This window comes from Neolamprologus brichardi, chromosome 7 (genome assembly GCF_056152115.1).
Source record: "Neolamprologus brichardi isolate AB-2024 chromosome 7, ASM5615211v1, whole genome shotgun sequence".
NCBI lineage: Eukaryota > Metazoa > Chordata > Actinopteri > Cichliformes > Cichlidae > Neolamprologus > Neolamprologus brichardi.
The window spans coordinates 44,891,540-44,904,665 of record NC_142110.1 but is presented as its reverse complement, the minus strand read 5'-3'; the positions used below and the strand labels follow the sequence as shown (position 1 = coordinate 44,904,665).

At 38.2% G+C, this 13,126-nt stretch overlaps 1 protein-coding gene across 2 annotated transcripts; it reads right to left on the bottom strand.

Moving 5' to 3' along the window:
- Positions 1–3,263: 3,263 nt before the first annotated feature.
- On the bottom strand, positions 3,264–12,747 carry anxa4 (annexin A4). 2 transcript variants are annotated; one of them, XM_006788830.3, is made up of 13 exons: positions 12,593–12,747; positions 11,504–11,553; positions 10,755–10,842; positions 9,961–10,055; positions 8,388–8,501; positions 7,842–7,932; positions 6,944–7,023; positions 6,158–6,214; positions 5,967–6,060; positions 5,672–5,767; positions 5,313–5,371; positions 3,705–3,827; positions 3,264–3,471 (listed from the first exon to the last, which is right to left on the bottom strand). In XM_006788830.3, the coding sequence occupies exons 2-13, from the start codon at positions 11,510–11,512 to the stop codon at positions 3,415–3,417; spliced, it is 963 nt and encodes a 320-aa protein (XP_006788893.1). In that variant the 5' UTR covers positions 11,513–11,553; positions 12,593–12,747; the 3' UTR covers positions 3,264–3,414. The 2 variants fall into 2 exon arrangements, with proteins under 2 accessions (XP_006788893.1, XP_087699796.1); XM_087843670.1 differs by lacking the exons at positions 11,504–11,553; positions 12,593–12,747 and adding an exon at positions 11,377–11,492.
- Positions 12,748–13,126: the final 379 nt, after the last annotated feature.

Genomic DNA, 13,126 nt, shown 5'->3' with positions numbered 1-13,126 from the left:
GTTTTCTGGAATGCGAGCCAAATTATAGAGTCACATGCAAGACCCTCAAAACAATGAAACAATTACACTGTAAGTACCCTGTACTTCTGTGCATTTTCTGAGTCAGGTTTTTTCAGGAAACAATGAAACAAGTACACTGCAAAAACCTGACTTGTTGCCTTAGTTAATCATCAGTTAATTGGATTGTGGGAGGAAGGCTGAGGACCCAGAGAGAACAACACAGAAAAGGCCCCAGATTTGAAATCAGGACCTTCTTGCTGTGAGGTAACAGGGCTAACCACCGTGCCACTGAACTGTCACGCCACAGCAGGAATCAAGGCTTGATACAGAATTTTCTTTATGTTTTTGTCTTTGACAGGTTAAATCACAATAAAAAGCAAGAGCATGCATGTGGTGTGTGTATGCTTTTCTGCCTCCTATAACCCCAGTGATTTTCCTTTGGTTTGAAATCTCACGTGATCTTGTGAAATCAAGTAACTAACCACCCTTGCTAGACTGTATCACTTCATCTCAGTAAGAATAAATTAATAACAAGTATTAAGTTGTTGAATTTCATGCAGATTAAATTATGTTCAACATAGAAACATATAATTATTTTGTTAAAATTACAAGTTAGACTCTTGGAAATGTAATGACCACCCAATTTCACTTTTCGAGTGTAGGTTGTCAGGTTTGGTGAAGCTTAGCTAAAGATCAGGTTTGGGTTTGACTTACTTTGTCATAGCTACAATAATATTTGTGCAAAGGTCACACAAAAGTCTTATTTAAAATTCATATTAATGATCACAACAGCAAAACAAATATAAGTCACCTGGGTTCTTGCCAGTGTGGTAGCTTGCATATAGCCACTAGAGGGCGAGGTTACAATTAAAATATGTCGGGAGATGTGGCATTCAGGAGAATCTGCATTTTTGCTAAAATGATCAGGCGCTACACTAGCGCTAAACTGCTTTTCTTCTTTAAACCCATCATCTGATCATTTTCTTTTACTTACCTGATTCAGGGTCGCAACTCACTTATCCAGCTGTCATGAGCCAAGAGGGTCAAGCCAGGGTCACATTCACACTCACACCTACAGCCAATTTATAACCATTTATTAATATAACATGAATGTTTTTGGACTGTGACAGGAAGCCAGATTACCTGGAGAGGACCCACCACTTTCTTGGCATGACAACACAGCGAACCACGGCACCATGCCGCCCTCTTAAATCCTTTTTACGTCTTTCATTTTCCCTTCACATACTTTCTGGAAGATTCAACAAGAAATTCAAGCTTCTTCATCTTAAATGTCAAAGCAGAACATTATGCATATTTGTTTACTCGTCCACTTCTTTCATTCAGCATGTTGTTGACTGCAGTGGCATGTTGGTAGTTTAAGCTCATGTACATGTAAGTCAAGTCCTCTTTAAACCAGTGCTGTCTTTTACTTCCTGCATGTGTACTGAATGAGGCTTGAATCACAAACAAAGCAAATCTAAAACTGAATGTAAAGAAAAAAAGGAAAAAAAAAGTTGTGGTTGTGATGCCAATTCACCTTAAGAAACACACATATACATTAATTTTCCCAGTCTTGCATAAGTTACTGTGAACTTGAAACACTTTTCTATATTTCCACCTTTTACGGTAACATGACAGCCACATTGGTCCTGAAGCCAAAGCAGCATACCTTTTTACTTGTTGGCAAATCCATATTGTTGATAATGATCTTCTGTCTCAGCTTACCGCCCACTTATGTCAGCTGAGGGCTGAGTGTACAGTATGCATTAGCACATACGGTTTGCTGGAGGTTTTCTTGCTTTGCTGTTATTTCTCTTGTTCTGTCTGGTACATCTGCAGTGCTGTGTTTATTCACCTTCCACAGGACTATTTAGGGATAATTCTCAATGTGTTGAAGTAAATATAAAGAAATGACCTCCGTGTGTGACCTTGCTATCGGCGCATTCCTCGAGATATAAAATGTCGTTGCTTGTGTTTGCTGTATCGACTTATTGTCACCTTGTCTAGTTGTTTTTTGGTGTAGTAAGATATGTCCTGTCGAGTCATTCTTTCTAAGTGGTCTTTTATAATGTTTACCTTGATTAGCTCATATGTTACAGTACACAGTGAAATATCAAATCCTCTGTCTTGTGAATAGAACTTACCAAAGGTGCTTGTAAAAAAGGATTAAACTGAACGCAATAAAACAAAATGATTTCTTTGAAAGCTTTTGCATCACAATATATATAACAATGCGATAAGGCGGAAAATGACATTACAAATTTAAAATGTTTTAAAGAATTTACACACCTGTAATAAGACCGAGATCAATAAAGGGGCACAAACTCTGCATGATAACTAAGCAGGGCTAAACAACACAGCAGCCTTTTGGGGCCTCTAAAACTTCATGACAGCCTTGAAAACGCCTTGTTTTTTCCTTCTTAAATGGTTTCAAGCTATAAAAACAGGCCAGATAAAATAGCAAGGAGCCCGCTTGTACGGTTGAACATGCCACCAGATTGTCCAGGGAGCAAACAAACATTACAGAAAATATGGATGTCAGGATGTCATGGATCTGGAGACCAGTGCATTCTCGTTTTGTACACTGATCACTCACTAGGACCGCCATAAAGCATACTCTGCTTTTTCATCCATTTTGCATTAGAAGTGACCAAAATGTAAGAAAATGAACGTCTTGCTTCACTGAAGAAGAACTGAAACTAGTGACTGAGACCATGAGGTCATAAAGGAAGTAAGCAATGGGGCATTTTTCAAATATCTATAAAATCAGACTTCTTTTTGCAGCTGAGAATGGAAGTTTAAAGCGGCCCCTTCATTGACTTGACTTTTATGGGCCCACAGCTCCTATTTGGAGTTGTTTTGGTTCCACCTAGTGTTCACCTTGACCACTGCACACTACAGCATTACCTGGGCCTATTGTTCAGGCACTGAGCTGTAAGTTTATACTTTATGTGACATTCCCGATAACCCGATTAGAGCATGTACTGCCTCCCAAATCAAGATAGCATCTTGTTAAGTAATTGAATCAAATTATAAAGGGCTGACTTAGCAAATGAGGAACTGCTACCAATTAAACAAATGGACTTCATTGACTAGATGGTAATGAAAATGCTGCACTGTAAAAACAGCTAGATGCCAACAACATCCATCTTTTTGTTGCTTTTAAAGATGTGGAAAGCATATAAATTTCACTCTCTATAATGCAATTAATAAATCCTTAACACAGCATCAACAACAAGGACAAGAAAAAACAGAAATCTCTGCACAGGTCACTGATCTTTGGTTTAATTGTTTTTAGAAAGCGTCAAATAAGGCACAGTGAAATGTAAAAAGCACAGATAAACAAACTGTAATAAAAAAAGCCAATATTGAGTATGAGTAAACACATGGCTGAATGTTGGAGTGAGATTTTCTTTACTCGCCTCCACAGAGCTCGAGCAGGATTTTGCGGTAGTCACCAGATGTGTCTCCCTACGGGGGGTTAAAAAGAAAAAATTTGAACATATTTTTACGACTTCAAGACTTCTGAACCCCCCCCCCCCCCAAAAAAAAAAAAAAAAATCTTAAATATTGTCTTGCAACATTTCAAAACAACACAAGGACATTACATAAAGTTAGAAGTGCATATATTACACCCCAGCTGATGTATTGCAAAGCTTTTGCTGACGAAAGAGCGTTACCGTCCCCTGTCTTTGGTGCCTCACCTTGATGAAGGAGTGTAGAGTTTTTCCATACATCTTCAGGAACTGTGCTTTAATGTCCAACATGTCAATCTCAGCCCTGGCTACCATTATCCGGATAAGGACACTGTCTGTAGTGCCCAGGCCCTGGAAAGAGAGAGACAAAAACTGTATTTTCACTGCACTGGACTGGACTCGCAGACTATAACAGCCTCGGACTGATTTCTTTTTGGCCTAATTCATAAGCCACTTTTATTTTTATATCTACCTACAAGAAGCCTGACTTACTTGTACAAAGTAGTTTTGAGCAATCATTATTCAGGCTCTCTGAAGGTCTTTCAGATTTTTTCCTTTGGACAATGGTTGATTTTTCCACTCATTTCCACTTTCACAGGGATGTTTTTTTGTTTGCTTGTTTGTTCAAACCACTTAACACTAAATTATGAATTATAGAAGCATAAAAAAATCTAAGGGAAGCTTAGCAAAGATCCAAGTTTAAATTGTTTAAACTGCCTAAAATTTAGGCATTTTGTGACAGGCTACAGTAACAGCCTGTCACAAAAATTGTGTTTGTTCCAAAAACACAATTTGCTCCTTTTCTTTTATTTGAACCTACAAAAACATAATAATAATAGTAATGTCAAAAATAACAAAGTTTGACAGGCGTGAAATTGTATTTTTGTACCAACAAGGTGCTATTAGCTGAAACCTGGGCAAATCTCAGCATGCCGTGCAGTGTGTCCTTAAAAATTTGGAAGAAACTGTGAGAACAAAAGAAAAAGTGGCAGGCTTAAGAAACCATCTACATCAGATCAACAGTATCTGAAAGTCATGTCCTTAAGAAATTTAAAAAAAAAATCCAACAAAGACCTGATGCAAGGCTGGCTGCATCTCAGGAAGTAGAGGGTGTCGTCTACCAACTGAGTGGTCGGTGGTTTGATGCATGTCTGCATGGCTAAATATTTGTGGGAAATATATTGAACTCCAAGTTTCCCCTGATGCATTCTTTAGAGTGTGTGAATGTTAGACAAGTGCTGTTTGAAGAAGGAAAAATATAGGTACATAGGTAAATAAGAGTGTTTTATATACCATAGTGGGCCATGTGCCACAGGACCTGAAAGATACATCCCACCCTTCAGCTGATCAATCTATTGTCTGCCATACCCTCATCAGAAATGAGCTCAATAGCTGTCAAGAAGCCATTAATGTTGAGGTCCAACTTCAACATTAATGAAGCAGAGAACAGGACAAAAGGCAGCCAACATCCAGAGTTGAACTATACTTGCAGACTTTTTAAAGAAATTACAAGAAAAACTTTCTGAGAGAGTTCAGGCTGTATTGAAGTATAAAGGTTGTCATACCAAATATTGAATTTGCAGGCTCATTATAATTGCACAAGCTCTGTTTTTGCCTTATATGCTGTATTTCCATGTATGTTTGCACACATTTTAATAAATCTCTGAATCCATTTCCCATTTTCCTAGCAATATATACAGAAATGAGGGGTGACAGGAGGCTTTTGCATACAGTAGCACTTAATGGAAGTAATTCTTTATATTTGTGGTTGTTTTATGATAGAACTGGAAGTGGAAGAAAGAAAGGTAGCTATATATTACTGCATGAAATATTTACCTTCATTGATTTGTATAATCGCTCAGCAAAAAAAGCCGGCTTGTTCCTGATGCATTTCACTGCAAAGTAGAAAACAAATCACTGCACATGAGATGCAAATCGTAGTGTATGATGCAAAAAAACAATTTATTCTACTTGATTCTTCAGTCGACCTGCAATTCCTCATTTTGTGGATTTTTAAATATTTAGTGTCAACTGATCAGTGTATTTTTGTGTTTCTGCACTAAACTTTACACAGACCACCTGGTAAATCAGCAGCAAATATTGTAAGCTTGCTTATTTATTTATTTTTTGTGCCAATTTGAACCCATGTGTATCTTAGACTTCATCTGAAGGATCACGTAACTGAAAAGACACACCTATAGCCAGAAAGACGTCTTCCAGGCAGCCAGACATCTCCCTCTTGATGCTCTCCTCAATGTCTCTTCCAGAAATCTTCTGATACTCCTCAAACACTGGAGTGGGACATAACATGATTCATAAGGACGTTGCCAATAGTGACCTGATGACTCACTAATTAAAAGATTATGTGATTTAACAAGTGATTTTGGTCATAAATTTGATATAATCATTAACTGAAATTCCTTTGGTGGCCAATTTAAGGAAGTAAGGCAATGCAAAGTATTTTCACATGACACCAAGCACTTATAGTACCTCGCAGCAGATGGTTTCGGTTCCTCACACAAAGCACTGTGAGGAATTTAACCTCATCTGTGCCCCATCGAGCCTCACCAGCCTCATAGATTTCCTATAATCACAGATATAAAATTGTTGTCAACCAGCCTCTACGCCTGTGTAACAGGCGAGTTAAATACACCATTTTCCCTTATGACCTGAACCTTTACCTTGGCATCTTGAATAGCCTGGGCCTCGTCCACATTGGTGCTTTCATCCCGTCCAGCCTGCAAAACAGGAGATGCGTCAGCTCAAGAGAACGTGCGTACAAGATTAAGCAACAGAAAAAGTAATATTAACTGGTTATTTTATTATGCAGAAGTGACTCATTCTTCCTCTTCCCGGAAAAAAAGATATTCGATAAAGGTCCAACTGACATTTTACAAGTAAGGCTGAACCTGCTAGTAAATACCAGGAGGTTAATACTTCATACTTATAATCTACACAGCCTGACTTTATTCCATTTGACAATGGTAGTATTAAATATCACACTAAAGTCCAAAATGTTTGGGTTTCCTTACTTTTTTGATTGCTAAAATGCTAAAGGTTCTAAATTTTAAAACAAGCCGAATTTATTTTTCTGTTGTTTATTTTCTATGAATTTTAACTTAGAGCTGTCAAACAGTGTCCGTTCTTTGGATTAACACAGTTTAGTAAAAATGCAAAATAGATAAATATTCACTTTTGTCAGCTTTGTAAATGATCAGACATCCGATTAAAGCTTTGTAAACAAAGTGGAAAAGAAAAAGCGGTTTGCTGGATGAGGATTTAGGGCAGTTACATCAGAAAATGTTCAACAAATGACTTTTTTTGTTTTGTTTTTTTGTTTGGAGATACAGTGAAGTTCAGATAAGCATTGGAAATATTAGAAACTTCAGTTGGTCTGGACGGTATAATTGCTTGTCTACTTTTGCGTCTCTGGCCAGCGTTTCGCACACTGATCAAAGTTTTCTCACCGTGAGTAAAGAGACCAAAACCCTTTGAAACATTCCAGATGTATCCCCAGTTACAGCATCTTCCAGTTTCTTCTCATAGTCTGCCATTAATAAAAAAAGACATAAAATCATGTGACATTGTATTCTTTTAGTTTTTATTTTAAAATTACACTTACCACTAAACATGCAGTTCACTAAATGTACATTAGGCTCTGTTGGTTGTTAGTACTCGTAGGAAAGATGCCGTTAAGTTGCTACTTGCTCAACTAGTTCAGTCAGTCATTAAATGTGTCAAACTACCGTAGGCACTAATAACAGCTTCTCATGTAAATATTAGCCATACAGTAGATCAAGACTGAGCACTCTGGAGGATTCTTGTCGATGGCTTATACCGCAGGAGGCGTGTTAGACATAAGTAATATAGTAGATTGAAGTAGAGCTGTAGAGCTGAACAACAGCTCGTGGGAAGAATAATATTTACTGCAGGCTTAAAAGGGAGCCATAATCCAGATTTCTATGAGATTCAAACAAAACAAAAATAAAAAACAGATTCGGAAGCCAAATATTGACATTCACGTTCAGTTAATATTCATTGTTTTTAATCTAAAATTTCCAACTATTATGCTCTATAGAAAAACACAACAAAGCAGAAAAATCACTCAAGGCAAGGTTACTGAAAACCACTTTATAAATACTTTCCAGCTACTCTCATTTCACCCACAGAGGAACAATTCAGCAACAATAAACCACCACACAGAGAGCAGCAGTGGCTTTTATGAATAATTTACAGCATCCAGTGTTTTCTAATAAAGGAGGTCATTGCAACTCCTAACAAAACACAGAGTTTTGTTGCTGCTACATAATATCATATATCATTGGTACCAGCTGGTAGGGAGACCTGACGAGGTGACACTGTTACCTTTCTTGTAGACGTCGTTGATGACTTTTACTTCCTCGTTTGACCTTGAGGCGAGGATATCGATGAGACAAGCCTCTTCGGTTCCAGCCCCCTGTAATAAATCAGTATGCTGTAAGCTGCACATTGGGAATTAAAGGAAAAGGCTGGTGGTATATTTGTTATATATTTATATATAATAATATATTTGTTATTGTCACATAATCCCACTTCCTGAGGTTCCCAGTCCCAAGCAAATTTCTTCGATATTTTCCCCAAATCACTTCACACTGTTATAAACAGTGCAACTGTTTAAGTATACATGTATATAAGGATTAATACATATTTGTAAAGCATATGTGTAGCTCAAAATAAACTACAGTATGTAAATAACAGCAACATACGTGTGTCATTCAAAGACTGTGAACATAAATGATGATTTGTGTGACATAAAAATAACAGACTTTGCATACACAGATAATACATGTTCCTATTGTCCTTGGGGACAATAGGAATATACAGGCGCATTACTAAAACACTAGCAGCTCTATCAAAAACCTCTTCAATCACCTTCATTGCATTTCTCAGCTCGTAGGCATCGTATACAGGCGCCAGCATCAGCAGACCCAGAACAACACTCCTGAAGTTCCCACTCAGCTCTGAGGACAGATCATCAGCCAGGTCCTGAAGGGGGATGGAAACAGATGAATGTTCTTATTGTTTTAAAGTTAGTCCTGCATTTATTACTTCTAGCCTGGACTACTGTAATTCAGTATTGTCGTGATGTCCTAAAAACCCTCTGAAAAGTCTCCAAATGATTGAAAATGCTGCAGCAAGAATATGGACGGTGTCTACAAAGACAGCACATTTCTCCCATATTGGCTCCTTGTCATTGGCTCCCTGTTAAATCCAGAATCCAGAAACTTTAAAATCCTTCTCCTCTCATACAATGTGTTGAATAATTAGAGTCTAGCTTATGTACTGTATCATCCCAATAGAGCACTTCACTCTCAGGATATTTAAAGTAAACCGGGAGGCAGAGCTTTAAGCTTTCAGGCCCTGCTTCTCTGGAACCAGCTTCCAGTTTGGATGCAGGTCTCTACAGCGTCTCTACTTTTAAGATTAGGTTAAAAACCTCCTTTTTGATAAAGCATGTAGTTACGTTGGAACAGGTGAATCTAATCCTCCCTTAGTTATCCTGCAATAGGCCTAGGCTGCTGGACAGCTTTACACACCTCTTTTCTCTCTTTGTGTGTTTACACAGCACTCTGTGTTTAATCATTAGGTATTATTAATCTCTTGCCCTCCACAGTGTGTGTTTGTCTTTTTGTCCCTCCCCTTGTCGATTTGTCGTGATATAAAAAAACTCAAGTTGAATATTTAAGTGAATTTATTAGGCTGTGCCAGCGTAACAAACACAGACTCTCTACAACATTCACTTGAGTGAAATGGATTTATGTTGACCATGACTCCACTCATTCCAACAGCATTTGGGTCTCCGCTAGAGGGTGTGGTTCTTGGAAAGAGTTTTGGTGAAAAGAGGAGCTTGTTCCACTCAGCCCCACCCCCTCCCCGTGTGGGTGTCCGCGTGTGCAACATGACTCACTTTTCCTGACTGCAACAACTCCGCTCACTCTGCTGTTCCCATAGCTCCCCTCAGTGAACTTTCAGTTGCTTTTAATGACTTTGTACCAGATGTGCAGTGTGTACAGTGTGCAGGGAGATAAATATTATCTTAATATGTCAATACAATAAAGATCTCAAGCTTCCCGTTTTGTTAATATATTGAGCCCCATAATCAGGAAACAACCGAAGTGACAGTGGGTAACACACCTATGTGGGTTCAGCCTGTGTTTTTTATTGACTCAGACCTTCCTCTTCTAGAAAACTCAAAAGCCCCTCTCTGTATTAGCCTTTATTTGCAAGTGTTATTCATTTCTGCTTTGCAGTTAAAGGTTAACTTGCACCTTATCACCTTACCCCACCTAAAACAAGGACAGTGAGAGTACACAGCGGAGTAAGAAACAACACATCTGCTGCTACTGCCAACAGGGTTCATCAAACTCATTTATATATTATTACTGTATTTAAGATGCAAAGGCACATCTTTAGTTATGAATGGACTACTTTTGCTGCATCTCACCTTCCCCACTGTTTGTTTGTAGGTAATTTTGATGCGCTGCCTCTGGGCAATGGTACGGTGGGCCAGGATTTCAGTGATAGCTGCCTCATTAGTGCCTGAAAGAAATTTCATAGACTCAGGTTATGTAATCTTAACTGCTGTCAATCTTGAAATAAAAGGACCATATTTATTTCTTTTGCTGGAAATGCATTTAAAAGCATAGGTTCGGTCATTTTATGTCAGCCGTAGAGTCGGGCGACACTGCTGCAGGCCTGGAGATTATCCTAACACAAGGTTGTTTGTTCCCATGGCCATAGAAACCATCTGTTTCCAATGGAGCTCAAACAAGAGTCAGGAGAAGATTATTAGAGTATCAAACCCGAACAGCTTGAACATTCATCTCCATGAATTTGCTGAATTTGTTAACACTACCAAATGCTGAATGTTAGAGAGGATCTACATAGCACCTACACAGTATCTCCCTGCTTGGCTTTAAAACAGCATAATCCATGACAAAGCTAGTCTACTACTACAACCTGCATGATAAGCAAGACTCATTTCCTTCCTTATCAGGAGTGAAAATGTTGTAAAACACAAAGGTTAAAGATTAGTCACTGTCAGAGTAAAAGATTACCAATCAAATGGATATAAAGGAAACACTAAGATACCCCACGACCGCTGCGCAATGTTGAAATTAGTTTTCAAACTTTCCTTCAGAAGAAGGGAGAGACCAAGGAGAATTTATTTTCTCCATAGAGGGCTGAGGATATCTTTAGCTGATGGTCAGTGGGTGACAATGGTGTTGGATCACTCACCAGCTCCTTTCATGGATTCTCTAAGCTTCTGGGCATCTGCGTCGGGATTAAAATTAGCGGCTTCAGTCACAGTTCCACGGTTTCCGATCTGATTACAAATGACAAAAATACAATTATTAATCTATTAAACAGAAATTAAATAAGTAAACACAAAGATTAAAGTACAACTCAATCATTTTTCCCATTCATGCCATTTTTAAATAATCTCACTATGTACATGTGAAGGGTTTGACATCAATTTGTTTGAACTAGTTTAACACATCTGTGTAAGAGCCAATTTTAAAGCCAGTATCCATTTCTCAGAAGCTTATCTGCCCATCGCAAATGTCATCTTTTTCAATAAGTAGAAAAGTAAAGATAAGCAGATGAGCATTTGTAAACATTTTACAGAATTAATTAAAAATATGTGTAATAAAGTATGTCTGATTATTGATCATTTATGCTAAAGTCAAAGGCATATGTGCTACAATGCATAATTATTCTTCTATTCATGAGTGTTAGGTTATTTTACAGTTTTAAAAAGCAGGATTGAATTGTAAGGGCTCTATAATCTTGTTTAGGGGACTTGCATTGAACATAAAAACAAAAAAACGAAGCAAAACAAAACTATCTAATAAACTACCTTTATCACGGGTTGCTGAACCTTTAACCTTTCTTTAACTTGAATGCCGTGTCGAAAGTGCAGTGACTCCCTACCGGTGATGCAAATTCACACTGACTACATGACCGTGCAGCTGAGAGAGACTTACTGCTGCCATTGTAGGAAGAGTGTAGATTTTCAAACTGGAAGTCCTAAAAGCTACAAAAGAACAGATTTTAAAAAAATGCACAATGAGTACTTTATTACATTGCAAGGGCAGGAAGATGTTACAGGTTTGAATGTGGCCTTCGTTAACCTTTGATCAATATTGTATACAGGTCATCATCTCACAGAGGGTTTCCACCACACGACATTTCGTCACAGGTTCTCATGTGTCCTACATCTGTGGTGGTTTCCCGGGAGCTTATCTCATTAAACTTGTGTTTGTGTGGATACACCTGTAATTACTTCACTGAGAGGAAACCTAGTACACTCCGACCTGGTTTTATCCCTGTGGAGATCAACTTACCCTGTCCACTTCCATCCACTTATGATCCAGCACATTAAATGTTTTTACCATAAATTATACATAACATGACTCATCTCCCAGTATTTGTCTGTGGAGATATTTGATATTCAAACACGGGAGCCTAAACTCTGCACTTAGGGTTAGGGCCACACCTTAGCGGTGTGTAATGTAAATATGAAGCATGCGATTCTTGCTGTTGCCAAAGCGCAATAGTGCAACCTAATGTAAAAATCCTCATTTGCGTGAACAAACCAACACCTTGCTTTTCGGGGTAAACTCTTGATCGTGCATGGAGGGAGAAAAGTTCTAACAACTGCTGGATTATAGTTTTCCTGTTAGTAAACCTGCTTGGGCTGCTCACGCTCATTCTGATTCTCCGAAAGCGAGCAAGTGGATTGTCAGTGAATTCACATAAAAGGATAAACTAAAAGCTGAAGCTCAAAAACGAAATAGACTCATAGTGCCAAAGACATTCTTGAAACTGAAACTTATTGATCGATGCCTTATAGATCTATGGTTCAGACGTGGTTAGATACGAAATATAAAGAGTACATCGCATCGATTAAAAAGTCAGGAAACAGAAGACTTTACAGTTAACTTGTCTTAAACTCAGTGGACACACCCTACAGACAGATAGACAGAGGAGCTCCCGCCTAATCTCCACGCTGACAAAGTCACACCGCAAAACAGCGTAAATAAATGACTGACCGGTGCTAAAGTATAGCTTACCTGTCCCGGAGACAAAACTACTGAGCCTGAAGTCAGACACGAAGGTAGAACGTCACAGTCTAGCGAACTCTACAGCTTATAACTACCAGCTGTTTTTCTTGCACCTCCCACGGACGTCAGTTTTTTGCAGGGTCGTTCGCGTTTTGAGGTGCGTTCACGGAATGTCGGCCAAGGCATTGTTTTGTTCCACCGCAGAAGAAAAAAATTACCTTATAACTCAGAGTCAAAATTCTGAGATATGCAGATACATTTTATGTTGTGTAAAATCTATTGTAAATTATAAATATATTCGAATGTTTTTTTTTATTTTCAATCACTTTATTCCATGAAATTGAACATACACAACGTAAATTGTAACATAAAGTTACATTATTTTTTGTCTCCATTGTTTTTTAATTAAACCTATAAAATCGAAAGTAAAACATAAATGCAGGATATGTCTTTATATCATTTTTATTTTATTTTATCATTTCGATGCACGCGTGCGAGCGACTTGACGTAATCGCGCCACGTGATGACATAAGCTAGGGTGAG